General features: G+C 40.2%; 1 protein-coding gene across 1 annotated transcript; it reads left to right on the forward strand.

The window, feature by feature from the left end:
- Positions 1–4,573: 4,573 nt before the first annotated feature.
- On the forward strand, positions 4,574–7,914 carry LOC130296717 (protein spinster homolog 1-like). The gene is made up of 2 exons (XM_056548569.1): positions 4,574–4,709; positions 6,332–7,914. Exon 2 carries the CDS (start codon positions 6,357–6,359, stop codon positions 7,869–7,871), a length of 1,515 nt encoding a protein of 504 aa, XP_056404544.1. The 5' UTR covers positions 4,574–4,709; positions 6,332–6,356; the 3' UTR covers positions 7,872–7,914.
- The last annotated feature ends 11,743 nt before the right edge of the window (positions 7,915–19,657 follow it).

Here is a 19,657-nt window from a genome sequence, read left to right on the forward strand (position 1 = left end):
TACCACTCTCAGCATGCCTCGACTGCCCAGGCATGCTGGGAGTTGTAGTTCTGTAACATCTGTCCCTTCAGATTTAGCAATTTTCATGACATTTTTGAAAATTGCTGCTCTACTTTGAAGCCCTCTAATTTTTTCAAAAAGCAAAAGTATGTCCATTTTATGATGCCAACATAAAGTGGACATATTGTGTTTGTGAAGAAAAATTAAATTTATTTGGAATATCCATTTTCCTTACAAGCAGAGAGCTTCAAAGTTACAAAAATGCAAAATTTTCCAAATTTTCATGAAATTTTGGGATTTTTCACCAAAAAAGGAGGCAAGTAGCGCCGAAAATTTACCACCAAAATAAAGTAGAATATGTCACGAAAAAAATAATCTCAGAATCAGAATATTCGGTAAAAGCGTTTTCGCGTTATTAATTTGTAAAGTGACGGAGGTCAGAATTGCGAAAAAGGGCTCAGTCCTTAAGGTGAAAAAGGGCTGCGTCCTTAAGGGGTTAAGGGACCTTTTGGTGGAACCCACATATGTTAAGTGACATTGTGTGCACATGATTTTATATAAAACAAAAGTGCTATCACAGTTTATAAAGTTGTGAATGACATGGCATTTGCCATCCACCGTACCTTCTATTTTCTGGCATTTTTCGGCAAAGGAACATACCACACACCGCGATTTACCGCACTTGTGGAAGCCCTTGGTGCTAATCCACTGGGTGGTAACACTAGCCGTGTCCACCATACTGGGAACAAGGAGATTGGATAGAGTAGGTGCCCGCCTCGCTGAAAATCTCACACCTGACTTTATAATCTCCCCTACCGTGGGATCTGTTGATAGGAAAGGTAAGTGTTTAATTACAATGCGTTTGATGTCATTCAATTCTGGACTGTACGTGGTGACAAATGTAGGACAATCTTGTGATTCAGTTGGTTGCTTACTTGTAAAAAGGGATTTTCGATCCATAGGATCCACTCTCGACCGAGCTTTTTTCAAGAGCCATCCAGGGTAACCTCGAGCCGCCAGGCGTGTGCATGCTGCATCAGCTTCCCTGCGGTACACCTCGGCGAAAGAACTGTTCCGCTTCATTCGTATAAGTTCACCTACTGGTATGGCTCTTACTGTTTGTTTGGAATGGCATGAATTCGCCCTTAGGATGGTATTGTCTGATATCTTTTTTCTGTAAGGATCAACCTCAATTTTATTTGTATCAGGGTTGCCACGTAATATGACATCCAAAAAGGGGGTTTCACTTTTACACCATGTGTGGGTAAACGTAAGATTGAACCGATTATTATTGATATATGTCATGAATGCATCAACGGTCAGATGGTCAGACGACCAAATGATGAACACATCGGATACATACCTCCCATACCATGCGAGGCATGTGGAAAATGGATTGGTGTCAGAAAAACTGCTCCTCCCACCAAAAAACTAAAAGCTTAGCCCGAGCTGGTGATGACTTTGCTCCCATTTAAGCACCCGTGCGCTGCAAATAAAAATTGTTACCAAACATAAAATAATTGTGTTTTAACACAAAATCTACCACCTCAATAATGTAATGTCTCAAATCCACAGAATATTTAGAAAATCTCATCAGTATATCCAAGATAGCTGATAATGGCAGGTTTTGCGGAATACTGGAATAGAGCGATTCAATGTCGCAAGTAAGCCACGACAGAGAATCGCTCCATGTGAATTCATCCATGATTTTTAGCAAGTGCTTAGTGTCCTTGATATAACTTGGGCATTGCATAACCAGAGGTTGCAGTACTGAGTCCAACCACTCGCATAGGTGCTCGTTAAGGGATCCGATCCTCGCCACTATTGGACGCATTGGCGGCGGGAATCGGTCCTTATGCAGCTTGGGTAGCGAGTGGAAGATAGGAATAATTGGAGCAGGCACGAAAATATAATCCACTTTTTTTTGGGTCAAAATAGATCTGGCTTTCCCCTCTTCCAACAGAGTCAACAGTTCTTTTTTAAAAGGTTCAGTGGGATCCCCTCAAAGTGTAAGGTAAGTTTTATCATCAGATAGTAGATTTTCATTTAAATTGATATACAGTCCCGTGTCCATACATACTACCGAGCCGCCTTTATCGGCGGATTGGATCGTCAAATTTTAGTTTTTCTTTAATTTCTTTATGGCAGCAGCCTCCTTTTTATTCAAATTAGGACGAGTTGTATTGGACATTACTTTTGATTGTAGATTAACCAAATCTTTCATGATAAGGTCCTGGAACCAATCAAAAATTGCTGGTCTGGTCTGTATGGGGTAAAAATGTTGGTTTTTAGTGAAGAAGGTATGGGCAGTATTCACTTCATCACAAATTGATATCCCACTATTTTCAAGGAAACAGAGATCTCTAAAAGCAATTTGTTCTGCTAACGTATGCATTAGTGGTAAATCAGGGTTTATAGAAAGTTGAGGTGGGTCCGATGGTTCATCAGCATTTTCCATTTCCACAAAAAAATGTTTCTTAACTGTTAAAGTTCTCACAAATTTATTTATATCCAAAATTGTCCGATAAACATCAAAATGATATGTAGGAGAAAAACCCATTCCTTTCCACAGGACCGAGGTTTCTTCATCTGTAATGATTTGTGCAGAAATGTTGATGACTTGAAAATCCTCTTTTATTACTTTTTCCGTTTGTCCTTGTTACGCTCCGAAGCTCTTCTTCCTATGTTTTCTGCCACCGCGCCTTCCTCGTTTTTTGACTGTCTTCTCTCATTGCGATTCTTGTGAGTGTTCACATATTGCGGTTCTGAGTCCCCGCTAGTGTCCGTGGTATCTGAACAATCTGAATTTTCAATAAACTCCTGGTCAGAAGAACTAAATTCACATGGAGCGATTCTCTGTCGTGGCTTACTTGCGACATTGAATCGCTCTATTCCAGTATTCCGAAAAACCTGGCATTATCAGCTATCTCGGATATACTGATGAGATTTTCTAAATATTCTTTGGATTTGAGACATTACATTATTGAGGTGGTAGATTTTGTGTTAAAACACGCAAGGGTGCTTCAATGGGAGCAAAGTCATCACCAGCTCGGGCTAACCTTTTTGTTTTTTGGTGGGAGGAGCAGTTTATTTTTTCTGACACCAATCCATTTTCCACATGCCTCGCATGGTATGGGAGGTATGTAGACGATGTGGTCATCATTTGGTCGTCCGACCATCTGACCGTTGATGCATTCATGACATATATCAATAAGAATCGGTTCAATCTTAAAGGGGTATTCCAGGCAAAAACTTTTTTATATATATCAACTGCCTCCAGAAAGTTAAACAGATTTTTAAATTACTTCTATTAAAAAATCTTAACCCTTTCAGTACTTATGAGCTTCTGAAGTTAAGGTTGTTTTTTTCTGTCTAAGTGCTCTCTGATGACACCTGTCTCGGGAAACGCCCAGTTTAGAAGAGGTTTGCTATGGGGATTTGCTTCTAAACTGGGCGTTGCCCGAGACAGGTGTCATCAGAGAGGACTTAGACAGAAAAAAACAACCTTAACTTCAGAAGGTCATAAGTACTGAAAGGATTAAGATTTTTTACTAGAAGTAATTTACAAATCTGTTTAACTTTCTGGAGCCAGTTGATATATAAAAAAAAGTTTTGGCCTGGAATACCCCTTTAAGTCCCAGGATGCCCTTGGTCCTAGTGGGGTTAAAAGGTCAAAAGATTAAAATATATAAACTAAGAAGACACTGTGAAGTACGGGGACATACTCGGCAGGCCTGGAGAAATATGTTTCTAAAAGATGTTTTTATGTACTCGATGTATTTCTAGGTGTATATTAATATATATATATATATATATATATATATATATATATATATATATATATATATATATATATGTCAAAGAAGAAAGCAGCACTCCTAAAGCGTGTCCAGGATCCTGAATACGTAGTTCCAAGGAAAATGCTGTGGCACTCAAGGTATGGTGAAAAAATGAAAACTATTCATCCCAAATGTGCAAAGAGCAACGTTTCAATGGTCTCACACCATCATTATCAAGTGGCTTCATAATGATGGTGTGAGACCATCGAAACATCGCTCTTTGCACATTTGGGATGAATAAATAGTTTTCATTTTTTCACCATACCTTGAGTGCCACAGCATTTTCCTTGGAACTACGTATGCAGAATCCTGGACACGGACCCTAGCTGGAGGCACCTACTCACGCTTGGAACTATATATATATATATATATATATATATATATATATATATATACACACACACAAATCAAAAAATATGTTGCAGTCTCTTGTAATACCTTTTTTATTGGACTAACAGAATTTTGTAGAGACAAGCTTTCAGGATTCCTCCCTTTATCAAGTCCAATAGTCAAGGACTAATGATCAAAGGACTTTATAAATTATCAGGGAGGAATCCCGAAAGCTTGTCTCTACAAAATTCTGTTAATCCAATAAAAAAGGTATTACAATCTGCATCACTGGACTAATACGGCTCCTCACATTTACTATACAGATATACACATACCTGAAGATGGTTTAGAACCCTGTGATGTCACACATGCTTGTGATGATGTCACCGTAAGCTGTACAAGGAGGTGCGCGCCGGCTGCAGTCTCTTCAGTGTGTTTTGCATTCACAACCTGTGGTGCAAAGTGTTTGTTAGAGACTTTCTATTTGCGATAGAGAATTCAAGATTTTGACCGTTCCTTGTCTGAAGAGAGAACCACAAGGTAAGTCTCAGCCTCTTCTATTCATACATACACAGGGCTTTTTGTTTTGACAGTTTTTTTTTATTGCTGTTGCTTTTTTTTTTTTTAGCAAAAAAAAACAAGAAATTAATTTCCAAAAGAAATAACAAAAGTTATATTCCTCATAGCATTGTGACAATACTTGGCTTAGGCATTAAACATAATAAAACGCACAGATAGTATCATGACCAGAGCTTTTTCTTGCAAAACTGCTAAAATGCAATTATGCCCAAAAAAGCCCCCAAGAAAAAGAGTCCTAATTTATGAAGTTCTAAAAGATATAAGTCTATGAGAAAGAATTGGTGGTGTAGTAAAAGAATGACAGAAAGATTAGGGCAGAAATATAATATTATATAATAGAATTCTGTGTATACTAACAATAGAAATACTCCGGGTACTCCGAAAGGGAAAATTTTCAAATCAATTAGTGGCAGAAAGTCATATAGGGGACGGATAGATCCCAATGAGGTGGGGTAGGTTCATTATTAGTAAATGTATATAGCAGGATAGCCCAATTGTATCTACAGTATGAAGTTCACATGGCCCAGTGACCATACAGCCAAGCCCTTATAATCCGCCATTACTGGGACAGATTCAGGGTTGTCAGATATTACTAGGACCGGACAGGTTTAGGGTTATCAGATATTACTAGGACCGGACAGGTTAAGGGTTATCAGATATTACTAGGACCGGACAGGTTCAGGGTTATCAGATATTACTAGGACCCGACAGGTTCAGGGTTATCAGATATTACTAGGACCGGACAGGTTCAGGGTTATCAGATATTACTAAGACCGGACAGGTTCAGGGTTATCAGATATTACTAGGACCGGACAGGTTCAGGGTTATCAGATATTACTAGGACTGGACAGGTTCAGGGTTATCAGATATTACTAAGACCGGACAGGTTCAGGGTTATCAGATATTACTAAGACCGGACAGGTTCAGGGTTATCAGATATTACTAGGACTGGACAGGTTCAGGGTTATCAGATATTACTAGGACCGGACAGGTTCAGGGTTATCAGATATTACTAGGACCGGACAGGTTCAGGGTTAGAGATATTACTAGGACCGGACAGGTTCAGGGTTATCAGATATTACTAGGACTGGAGAGTTTCAGGGTTATCAGATATTACTAGGACCGAACAGGTTTAGGGTTATCAGATATTACTAGGACCAGACAGGTTCAGGGTTATCAGATATTACTAGGACCGGACAGGTTCAGGGTTATCAGATATTACTAGGACCGGACAGGTTCAGGGTTATCAGATATTACTAGGACCGGACAGGTCAGGGTTATCAGATATTACTAGGACCGGACAGGTTCAGGGTTATCAGATATTACTAGGACCGGACAGGTTCAGGGTTATCAGATATTACTAGGACCGGACAGGTTCAATGTTATCAGACATTGGTAACCTCAGGGAAGACGTCTCCATATAAAACACTTATAGAGAAGCGTCTTCTTCTGAGGCTGCGATGGTCTTAGTGTTATCTTGTGGTTCTGTGCTGGACATTTCTGCTCTGTATGAAGGATCTGTTGTATAATGACAGGAATGATGACATGTTGTCTAATGTGTTCACTTATCTCTCTCTCTCCAGTGTTTTCAGGCTCTGACCTGTGACCATGGCCTCTCCACAAGACCCATTGCTGAAGGAGGAGGAAGAAGCAATGGAGGACCATAGTGATATGGATGTAGAAAAGGGCGATATCCCTGAGAGGCAGAACCTGCCATCTCTAAGCGTAATGTCCACCGCACGTTCCATCATCACCGTAGTGATCCTCGCCTTTGTTAATTTGCTCATCTATGCAAATCGCTCCAGCGTGGCGGGGGTGCTGCCTTATATACAGAAAGCATATGACACCAATGCTAGTCTGTCCGGCTTATTGAATACATTGTTCATTGGAAGCTACGTGCTGGTCGCACCAATTGCCGGATATTTGGGCGACCACTGTAATAAGAAATATACTGTTTGCGCAGGAGTCATCGTTTGGCTGAGCATGACACTTACCCTGTCATTCATCCCTGACGGGTACTTCCTGCTCTTCCTGCTGACGAGTGGACTGGTTGGAGCCGGAGAGGCGACTTTCTGCACCATCGCCCCCTCCATCATTGCAGACCTTTTTACAAGTGACCAGCGGACCCGCATGCTGAACGTGTTTTACTCCGTCATACCTGTAGGCTGCGGACTAGGATACATCATCGGGCCCAAAGTGACTGATGCAGCAAGGGGCGATTGGCACTGGGCATTTCGGGTCACCCCTGGCCTGGGCCTCATAGCTGTGGCTTTGATGATTTTGGTCACAAAGGAGCTTCCAAGAACAACTACAAACGGGAAGAAGAACAACAAATCCCAGAAGTTTGCCAAATGGGCGACAGATCTGAAAAAACTATTTAAAAATCGAAGCTTCATGTTAACCACCATGGGATCGACGGCTGTATCCTTCATAGTGGGAGCCATAGGTGTATGGGGTCCGTCATACCTGACCCACGCACGAACACTCCTACAAGAGAAGGACCCTTGCCGTGCTGAACCGTGTGACTATCACGACATTCTAATATTTGGTGTGGTTACAGTCGTTTCCGGCATTCTGGGAGTTGTAGCAGGGACGGAGATAAGTAAAAGATATCGCAAATCCAACCCACGGGCGGACCCGCTTGTGTGTGGATGCGCGATGATGCTCTCTGCCCCTTTTCTTCTGTTGGCATTGACTTTTGGCAACATCAGCCTTGTTGCCACCAACATCTTCATCTTCATCGGAGAGACGCTTCTGTCAGTAAATTTCACCCTCATATCTGACATCATACTAAAAGTAGTAACTCCGTGGAGGAGATCTTCAGCCCTGGCCGTGCAGATGACAATCTATCACCTCCTAGGTGATGCCGGCAGCCCGTACCTCATCGGCCTGATATCTGACACCTACGAACGAGGATATGCCAAATCCCCTCTTCTGAAATACCGCAGCCTGGAGTATGCCCTCATGACCTGCACCATAATGGCAGTCATCGGAGGGGCCTTCTTCATGGCCACGGCCCTATATATAGAGAGGGACGAAAAAGAAGCAGAGATGGAATCAGAACCTCCGTCATCCTCCTCCTCCTCACTGCTTCCTGCCGATGAGGACCGCGCTTCAGACTGAGGAAAAGTCATTGCTAACCATTATCTCGTTTACTTCATTAAAAAAAATTAAGAAAAAAATAACTGCATTTGTTCTATGTTCCACTTTACCCCTTATTCTCTACCCAGGAGTGGACACAGACAGCAGAGGGCCCTTGTGCAAAGAATGTGCCTGTGCCCCCCCCCCCCCCCCAAAACATCAATTGTTCAGCACCCCCCTCCATGTGTCACTTACTCAGGTGGACCCCCATATGTCACTTGCTGTATAAGTTTCTAATTATTTATTAAGGCCTCCCATATGCCGCAGCTCATTCAAGCCCCCCACATTAGGTAGCATAGATTCCCAACATTAGGTAGCATAGATTCCCCACATTAGGTAGCATCGTTTCCTCACATTAGGTAGCATCGTTTCCCCACATTAGGTAGCATAGATTCCCTACATTAGGTAGCAATTTCCCCACATTAGGTAGCATAGTTTCCCCACATTAGGTAGCATAGTTTCCCCACATTAGGTAGCATAGTTTCCCCACAATAGGTTGCACAGATTCCCCACATTAGGTAACATAGTTTCCCCACATTAGGTAGCATAGTTTCCCCACATTAGGTAGCACAGATTCCCCACATTAGGTAACATAGTTTCCCCACATTAGGTAGCATCGTTTCCCCACATTAGGTAGCACAGATTGCCCACATCAGGTAACATAGTTTCCCCACATTAGGTAACATAGTTTCCCCACATTAGGTAGCATAGTTTGCCCACATTAGGTAGCACAGATTCCCCACATTAGGTAACATAGTTTCCCCACATTAGGTAGCATAGTTTCCCCACATTAGGTAGCACAGATTCCACACATTAGGTAACATAGTTTCCCCGCATTAGGTAGCATAGCTTCCCCACATTAGGTAGCATACTTTCCCCACATTAGGTAGCATAGTTTCCCCACATTAGGTAGCACAGATTCCCCACATTAGGTAACATAGTTTCCCCAGATTAGGTAGCATAGATTCCTCACATTAGGTAGCCATAGCCCCCCCAAACACACAGACAGATACAGACACACACAGAGACACACTTACCTGCCCTGCACAGTGCTTCTCCTCTCCGGCAGCGGCCTGACGAGTGACGTCACTGACGTCCTCCTGAGCGGGTCTGCAGAAGTACGTCACTTGTGCGACGTCCCTCGTCAGACCCCGGTCGGCCGGAGGCAGACTCACTGTCTAAAGTGCCCGCTGCGCTATTATACCCCGCAGCTGCTTTAGAACAGTGAGCAGCGGCAGCGCCAACCCTACCATGAACCTACTAGGCACAAAAAAAAAAGGGGGCAGCAAAATGCCGCCCCTGAAAAGTGCCACCTGGGACTTATGGTCCCACCGGGTCCCATGGTAGGGCCGACCAGAGGCGGCTCTAGACTTTTTGAGGCCTTAGGCGAAACTTGAACATGCGGCCCTGCTTTATTTTCGGCTGAAATTACATGGTGGTCCGGCTGTGAGATGGTTATACTGTGACATCACTGTGTATTATCCCTGTACTGTGACATCACTGTGTATTATCTCTGTACTGTGCCATCATTTTGTATGTTATCCCTGTAATGTGACATCACTGTGTATTATCCCTGTACTGTGACATCACTGTGTATTATCCCTGTACTGTGACGTCACTGTGTATTATCTCTGTACTGTGCCATCACTCTGTGTATTATCCCTGTACTGTGACATCACTGTGTGTATTATGCCTGTACTGTGACATCACTGTGTATTATCCCTGTACTATGACATCACTGTGTGTATTATCCCTGTACTGTAACATCACTGTGTATTATCTCTGTACTGTGCCATCACTCTGTGTATTATCCCTGTAATGTGAAATCACTGTGTATTAACTCTGTACTTTGCCATCACTGTGTATTATCCCTGTACTGTGACATCACTGTGTGTACTATCTCTGTACTGTGACATCACTGTGTGTATTATCCCTGTACTGTGACATCACTGTGTATTACCCCTGTACTGTGACATCACTGTGTATATTATCCCTGTACTGTGACATCACTGTGTATTATCCCTGTACTGTGACATCACTGTGTATTATGCCTGTACTGTGACATCACTGTGTATTATCCCTGTAATGTGACATCACTGTGTATATTATCCCTGTACTGTGACATCACTGTGTATATTATGCCTGTACTGTGACATCACTGTGTATATTATCCCTGTACTGTGACATCACTGTGTGTATTATCCCTGTACTGTGACATCACTGTGTATATTATCCCTGTACTGTGACATCAATGTGTGTATTATCCCTGTACTGTGACATCATTGTGTATATTATCCCTGTACCGTGACATCACTGTGTGTATTATCCCTGTATTGTGACCTCACTGTGTGTATTATCCCTGTACTGTGACATCACTGTGTGTATTATCTCTGTACTGTGACATCACTGTGTGTATTGTCCCTGTACTGTGACATCACTGTGTATTATCCCTGTACTGTGACATCACTCTGTATATTATCCCTGTACTGTGACATCACTCTGTATATTATCCCTGTACTGTGACATCACTGTGTATTATTCCTGTACTGTGACATGACTGTGTGTATTATCTCTGTACTGTCACATCACTGTGTATTATCCCTGTACTGTGACATCACTGTGTATTATCCCTGTACTGTGACGTCACTGTGTATTATCCCTGTACTATGACATCACTGTGTATATTATCCCTCCCTGTACTGTGACATCACTGTGTGTATTATCTCTGTACTGTGACATCACTTTGTATTATCCCTGTACTGTGACATCACTGTGTGCATTATCTCTGTACTGTGACATCACTGTGTGTATTATCTCTGTACTGTGACATCACTGTGTGCATTATCCCTGTACTGTGACATCACTGTGTATTATCCCTGTACTGTGACATCACTGTGTATTATCCCTGTACTGTGACATCAATGTGTATATTATCCCTGTACTGTGACATCACTGTGTATATTATCCCTGTACTGTGACATCACTGTGTGTATTATCCATGTACTGTGACATCACTGTGTGTATTATCCCTGTACTGTGACATCACTGTGTATATTATCTCTGAACTATAACATCACTGTGTGTTATCTCTATACTGCAACATCACTGTTGATACTTACACTGCACTGTGACATCACTGTATATATTAAGCCTGTATACCCTAATGCTACTGTACATATTTACCTTGCACTGCGAGTGACAATACAGGGTAAATATGCACAGTGACATCACAGTTCAGAGTTAATATAAACAGTAATGTCTCTGTACAGGGACAAATAACAGTTTTGCCACTACAGGGTTAATAAGCGCAGTGTTGTCACAGTAGAGGGTAACTATACAGTGTTGTCATTGTACCGGGAAAATATACACAGTGAAGTCATCATTCAAGAATAATAAACCGAGATGTCACTACCGGGTTGTTATACACAGTGACATCAAATTACAGGATGAAGCACAGTGATGTCAGTTTATTATGAAGCACAGTGATGTCACAGTTTATTATGAAGCACAGTGATGTCACAGTTTATTATGAAGCACAGTGATGTCACAGTTTATTATGAAGCACAGTGATGTCACAGTTTATTATGAAGCACAGTGATGTCTCAGTTTATTATGGAGCACAGTGATGTCACAGTTTATTATGAAGCACAGTGATCTCACAGTTTATTATGAAGCACAGTGATGTCACAGTTTATTATGAAGCACAGTGATGTCAGTTTATTATGAAGCACAGTGATGTCACAGTTTATTATGAAGCACAGTGATGTCACAGTTTATTATGAAGCACAGTGATGTCACAGTTTATTATGAAGCGCAGTGATGTCACAGTTTATTATGAAGCGCAGTGATGTCACAGTTTATTATGAAGCGCAGTGATGTCACAGTTTATTATGAAGCACAGCGATGTCACTGTTTATTATGAAGCACAGCGATGTCACAGTTTATTATGAAGCACAGCGATATCACAGTTTATTATGAAGCACAGCGATGTCACACTTTATTATGAAGCACAGTGATGTCACAGTTTATTATGAAGCACAGTGATGTCAGTTTATTATGAAGCACAGTGATGTCACAGTTTATTATGAAGCACAGTGATGTCAGTTTATTATGAAGCACAGTGATGTCACAGTTTATTATGAAGCACAGTGATGTCACAGTTTATTATGAAGCACAGTGATGTCACAGTTTATTATGAAGCACAGTGATGTCACAGTTTATTATGAAGCACAGTGATGTCACAGTTTATTATGAAGCACAGTGATGTCACAGTTTATTATGAAGCAGTGATGTCACAGTTTATTATGAAGCAGTGATGTCAGTTTATTATGAAGCACAGTGATGTCACAGTTTATTATGAAGCACAGTGATGTCACAGTTTATTATGAAGCACAGAGATGTCACAGTTTATTATGAAGCACAATGATGTCACAGTTTATTATGAAGCACAGTGATGTCAGTCTATTATGAAGCACAGTGATGTCAGTTTATTATGAAGCACAGTGATGTCACAGTTTATTATGAAGCACAGTGATGTCACAGTTTATTATGAAGCACAGTGATGTCACAGTTTATTATGAAGCACAGTGATGTCACAGTTTATTATGAAGCACAGTGATGTCACAGTTTATTATGAAGCACAGTGATGTCACAGTTTATTATGAAGCACAGTGATGTCACAGTTTATTATGAAGCACAGTGATGTCAGTTTATTATGAAGCACAGTGATGTCAGTTTATTATGAAGCACAGTGATGTCACAGTTTATTATGAAGCACAGTGATGTCACAATTTATTATGAAGCAGAGTGATGTCACAGTTTATTATGAAGCACAGTGATGTCACAGGTTATTATGAAGCACAGTGATGTCACAGTTTATTGTGAAGCACAGTGATGTCACAGGTTATTATGAAGCACAGTGATGTCACAGTTTATTGTGAAGCACAGTGATGTCACAGTTTATTATGAAGCACAGTGATGTCACAGTTTATTATGAAGCACAGTGATGTCACAGTTTATTATGAAGCACAGTGATGTCACAGTTTATTATGAAGCACAGTGATGTCACAGGTTATTATGAAGCACAGTGATGTCACAGTTTATTATGAAGCACAGTGATGTCACAGTTTATTATGAAGCACAGTGATGTCACAGTTTATTATGAAGCACAGTGATGTCACAGTTTATCATGAAGCACAGTGATGTCACAGTTTATTATGAAGCACAGTGATGTCACAGTTTATTATGAAGCACAGTGATGTCACAGGTTATTATGAAGCACAGTGATGTCACAGTTTATTATGAAGCACAGTGATGTCAAAGTTTATTATGAAGCACAGTGATGTCACAGTTTATTATGAAGCACAGTGATGTCACAGTTTATTATGAAGCAGTGATGTCACAGTTTATTATGAAGCAGTGATGTCAGTTTATTATGAAGCACAGTGATGTCACAGTTTATTATGAAGCACAGTGATGTCACAGTTTATTATGAAGGACAGAGATGTCACAGTTTATTATGAAGCACAGTGATGTCACAGTTTATTATGAAGCACAGTGATGTCACAGTTTATTATGAAGCAGTGATGTCACAGTTTATTATGAAGCAGTGATGTCAGTTTATTATGAAGCACAGTGATGTCACAGTTTATTATGAAGCACAGTGATGTCACAGTTTATTATGAAGGACAGAGATGTCACAGTTTATTATGAAGCACAGTGATGTCACAGTTTATTATGAAGCACAGTGATGTCAGTCTATTAATAAGCACAGTGATGTCAGTTTATTATGAAGCACAGTGATGTCACAGTTTATTATGAAGCACAGTGATGTCACAGTTTATTATGAAGCACAGTGATGTCACAGTTTATTATGAAGCACAGTGATGTCACAGTTTATTATGAAGCACAGTGATGTCACAGTTTATTATGAAGCACAGTGATGTCACAGTTTATTATGAAGCACAGTGATGTCACAGTTTATTATGAAGCACAGTGATGTCACAGTTTATTATGAAGCACAGTGATGTCACAGGTTATTATGAAGCACAGTGATGTCACAGGTTATTATGAAGCACAGTGATGTCACAGTTTATTATGAAGCACAGTGATGTCACAGTTTATTATGAAGCACAGCGATGTCACAGTTTATTATCAAAGCACAGCGATGTCACAGTTTATTATGAAGCACAGCGATGTCACAGTTTATTATGAAGCACAGCGATGTCACAGTTTATTATGAAGCATAGTGATGTCACAGTTTATTATGAAGCACAGTGATGTCACAGTTTATTATGAAGCAGAGTGATGTCACAGTTTATTATGAAGCACGGTGATGTCACAGTTTATTATGAAGCACAGTGATGTCACAGTTTATTATGAAACACAGTGATGTCACAGTTTATTATGAAGCACAGTGATGTCACAGTTTATTATGAAGCACAGTGATGTCACAGTTTATTATGAAGCACAGTGATGTCACAGTTTATTATGAAGCACAGTGATGTCAAAGTTTATTATGAAGCACAGTGATGTCACAGTTTATTATGAAGCACAGTGATGTCAGTCTATTATGAAGCACAGTGATGTCAGTTTATTATGAAGCACAGTGATGTCACAGTTTATTATGAAGCACAGTGATGTCACAGTTTATTATGAAGCACAGGGATGTCACAGTTTATTATGAAGCACAGTGATGTCACAGTTTATCATGAAGCACAGTGATGTCACAGTTTATTATGAAGCACAGTGATGTCACAGTTTATTATGAAGCACAGTGATGTCACAGTTTATTATGAAGCACAGTGATGTCAGTTTATTATGAAGCACAGTGATGTCAGTTTATTATGAAGCACAGTGATGTCACAGTTTATTATGAAGCACAGTGATGTCACAGTTTATTATGAAGCAGAGTGATGTCACAGTTTATTATGAAGCACAGTGATGTCACAGGTTATTATGAAGCACAGTGATGTCACAGTTTATTGTGAAGCACAGTGATGTCACAGGTTATTATGAAGCACAGTGATGTCACAGTTTATTGTGAAGCACAGTGATGTCACAGTTTATTATGAAGCACAGTGATGTCACAGTTTATTATGAAGCACAGTGATGTCACAGTTTATTATGAAGCAAAGTGATGTCACAGTTTATTATGAAGCACAGTGATGTCACAGGTTATTATGAAGCACAGTGATGTCACAGTTTATTATGAAGCACAGTGATGTCACAGTTTATTATGAAGCACAGTGATGTCACAGTTTATTATGAAGCACAGTGATGTCACAGTTTATTATGAAGCACAGTGATGTCACAGTTTATTATGAAGCACAGTGATGTCACAGGTTATTATGAAGCACAGTGATGTCACAGTTTATTATGAAGCACAGTGATGTCACAGTTTATTATGAAGCACAGTGATGTCACAGTTTATTATGAAGCACAGTGATGTCACAGTTTATTATGAAGCAGTGATGTCACAGTTTATTATGAAGCAGTGATGTCAGTTTATTATGAAGCACAGTGATGTCACAGTTTATTATGAAGCACAGTGATGTCACAGTTTATTATGAAGGACAGAGATGTCACAGTTTATTATGAAGCACAGTGATGTCACAGTTTATTATGAAGCACAGTGATGTCAGTCTATTATGAAGCACAGTGATGTCAGTTTATTATGAAGCACAGTGATGTCACAGTTTATTATGAAGCACAGTGATGTCACAGTTTATTATGAAGCACAGTGATGTCACAGTTTATTATGAAGCACAGTGATGTCACAGTTTATTATGAAGCACAGTGATGTCACAGTTTATTATGAAGCACAGTGATGTCACAGTTTATTATGAAGCACAGTGATGTCACAGTTTATTATGAAGCACAGTGATGTCACAGATTATTATGAAGCACAGTGATGTCACAGGTTATTATGAAGCACAGTGATGTCACAGTCTATTATGAAGCACAGTGATGTCACAGTTTATTATGAAGCACAGCGATGTCACAGTTTATTATGAAGCATAGCGATGTCACAGTTTATTATCAAAGCACAGCGATGTCACAGTTTATTATGAAGCACAGCGATGTCACAGTTTATTATGAAGCACAGCGATGTCACAGTTTATTATGAAGCACAGTGATGTCACAGTTTATTATGAAGCACGGTGATGTCACAGTTTATTATGAAGCACAGTGATGTCACAGTTTATTATGAAACACAGTGATGTCACAGTTTATTATGAAGCACAGTGATGTCACAGTTTATTATGAAGCACAGTGATGTCACAGTTTATTATGAAGCACAGTGATGTCACAGTTTATTATGAAGCACAGTGATGTCACAGTTTATTATGAAGCACAGTGATGTCACAGGTTATTATGAAGCACAGTGATGTCACAGTTTATTATGAAGCACAGTGATGTCACAGTTTATTATGAAGCACAGTGATGTCACAGTTTATTATGAAGCACAGTGATGTCACAGTTTATTATGCAGCACAGTGATGTCACAGGTTATTATGAAGCACAGTGATGTCACAGTTTATTATGAAGCACAGTGATGTCACAGTTTATTATGAAGCACAGTGATGTCACAGTTTATTATGAAGCACAGTGATGTCACAGTTTATTATGAAGCACAGTGATGTCACAGTTTATTATGAAGCACAGTGATGTCACAGTTTATTATGAAGCACAGTGATGTCACAGTTTATTATGAAGCACAGTGATGTCACAGTTTATTATGAAGCACAGTGATGTCACAGAGACTACAGAATGTACAACTGTACGTATGATGAAGATGGCGGGATGCTATCGAAACGTCACACATACATGGGGGAATAAAACACTTTGTTTTTGCACCTTATCTGGGAGTGCCGCAGGATCTTTAGTTTTGTAGATAGATAGATAGATAGATAGATAGATAGATAGATAGATGATATATAGATAGATAGATAGATAGATAGATAGATAGATAATAGATATGAGATAGATAGATAGATATGAGATAGCTAGATAGTTCAGTGTTTCCCAACCAGGGGGCCTCTAGCTATTCCAAAACGACAACTCCTAGCATGTCTTTGGCTTTATGAGCATACTGGGAGTTGTAGTTTTGCAACAGCTGGAGGCCCCCTAGTTGGGAAACACTGCTCTATCTATCTATCAATCATCTATCTATCCATCTATCTCCTATCTATCTATATCATATCTATCTATCATCTATCTATCTATATCATATCTATCATCTATCTATCATCTATTAATCTATCTTTCTATCTATCTCATATCTATTTATATATCTATATATCATCTATCTATCTATCTCTCATATCTATCTATCTTTCATCTATCTCTCATCTATCTGAGATAGATATGAGATAGATAGATAAATAGAAAGATAGATAGATACATAAATAGATGGATAAAGATAGATGGATAGATAGATATGATATAGATAGATAGATATGAGATAGATAGATAGATATGAGATAGATAGATAGATGTGAGATAGATAGATAAATAGAAAGATAGATAGATACATAAATAGATGGATAAAGCTAGATGGATAGATAGATATGATATAGATAGATAGATATGAGATAGATAGATATGAGATAGATAGATGTGAGATAGATAGATAGGAGATAGATGGATAGATAGATAGATAGATAGATAAAAAAAAAAAAAACTCCAGAAGAGCAGCACAACAAAATTAGGAAAACCAATGCAATGGTGCATGCTGGGTGTGGACCTTGGTGAGAGGTTCACTTGTACTAGAAAACATCAAGAGACCAGCAGCACACAGAAAAATTAGTGCAAAAAAAGTTGGAGATGTATTGCATTATCCCAGTGTACAAAAGAAGCGACGTTTCAGCGACCTCTCGTCGCCGTTCTCAAGGAGCTTGAGAATGGCGACGAGAGGTCGCTGAAACGTCGCTTCTTTTGGACACTGGGATAATGCAATAAATCTCCACCTTTTTTTGCACTAATTTTGCTGTGTGCTGCTGGTCTCTTGATTTTTTTTTTTTTTGGGATAGATAGATAGATAGATAATAGATAGATGATTGATATAGATCAGTGTTTCCCAACTAGGGGGGCCTCCAGCTGTTGCAAAACTACAACTCCCAGTATGCTCATAAAGCCAAAGGAATGCTGGGAGTTGTAGTTTTGCAACAGCTGGAGGCCCCCTGGTTGGGAAACCGATCTATCTATATCATATAAATGTATCTATATCATATCCATCTATCTATATCATGTCCATCTATCTCCTATCTATCTATCTATCTATCTATCTATCTAATCTATCTGTCTATATCATATCTATCTATCATCTATCTATCTATATCATATCTATGTATCTATCATCTATCTATCGATCTGTCTATCATCTATCTATCCATCTATTTATGTATCTTTCTATATATCATCTCTCTATCTATATATCATCTATTTATCTATCTTTCTATCTATCTCATATCTATATCTATCTATCTATCTATCTATATATATATATATATATATATATATATATATTTATGTATCTATCTATCTATCTATCTATCTCTCATATCTATTTATTTATCTATCTATCTCTCATCTATCTGAGTTAGATAAATAGATAGATAGATATGAGATAGATAGATATGAGATAGATAGATATGAGATAGATAGATATGAGATAGATAGATAGATAGATATGAGATAGATAGATATGAGAAAGATATGAGATAGATAGATAGATAGATATGAGATAGATAGATAGATATGAGATAGATATGAGATAGATAGATAGATATGAGATAGATATGAGGATAGATAGATAGATATGAGAAAGATAGATAGATAGACGCATAAATAGATGGATATAGATAGATGGATGGATGGATAGATATGAGATAGATAGATAGGAGATAGATATATAATAGATTGATAGATAGATAGATAGATAGATCAGTGTTTCCCAACCTGGGGGCCTCCAGCTGTTGCAAAACTACAACTCCCAGTATGCTCATAAAGCCAAAGGAATGCTGGGAGTTGTAGTTTTGCAACAGCTGGAGGCCCCTGGTTGGGAAACACTGAACTATCTGCCACTGTATCCTACAACTTTCCCCCTCTCCCCCAAGCAAGTTACTTACTTTAAAAGGGCAGCATCAGCAGTGGGCAGTGGGAAGGTAAGTCTTCCATACTGGTGGTGTCCGGGCCTGTATACACACAGCGGGCCTGCTCCACAAGGTCCAGTATACAGGGGAGTGAGAGAGGGGGAGGAGCTTCCTGTCTGCTCTTCCCAGTCTGCATAGCGCGGCCCCTGCGTGGTGACAGGGCTGCAGGCTGAAGATTTATTTAAAAAAAGGATGCCGGAGTAGATGGCTCCGGGGGGGCGTTGGGTGCAGCGGGGGCTCAGGCCCCTTACTGGTGGCCATGAGAGCTGCTAGTGACCTACTGCTGCTAGGGGGGGCACAAGGGGGGGGGGGGGGCAATCATGATGTAGGTGGGGCCGTGGCCCCCTCTGGCCCCCCTAACCCCCCCCCCCCCCCCCCCCAGAGACACCACTGGCTGCAGGGGTGGTTGAATGCAGCGTCCATCCGGGTGCTGTCAAACTTGCTGTGGTCGGGGAGTATGCGGTGGTATGTGGTCTAATGCTCCCCTCTGGGGCCGGACCTGGAGAGGACAGCGGGCCCCCTGTCACGCTGGGCCCCTGTGCAGCTGAACCGGCTGCACAGGCGATATGTCCGCCCCTGAGGTGAGGGAAGTGTCCGGAAACCACCGACCAG

Source organism: Hyla sarda, chromosome 12 (assembly GCF_029499605.1).
Source record: "Hyla sarda isolate aHylSar1 chromosome 12, aHylSar1.hap1, whole genome shotgun sequence".
Taxonomy (NCBI): Eukaryota; Metazoa; Chordata; class Amphibia; order Anura; family Hylidae; genus Hyla; species Hyla sarda.

What these genes read in the sequence shown, in the direction of transcription:
- LOC130296717 (XM_056548569.1), top strand. Translation starts at nt 6,357, where the DNA reads ATGGCCTCTCCACAAGACCCATTGCTGAAGGAGGAGGAAGAAGCAATG.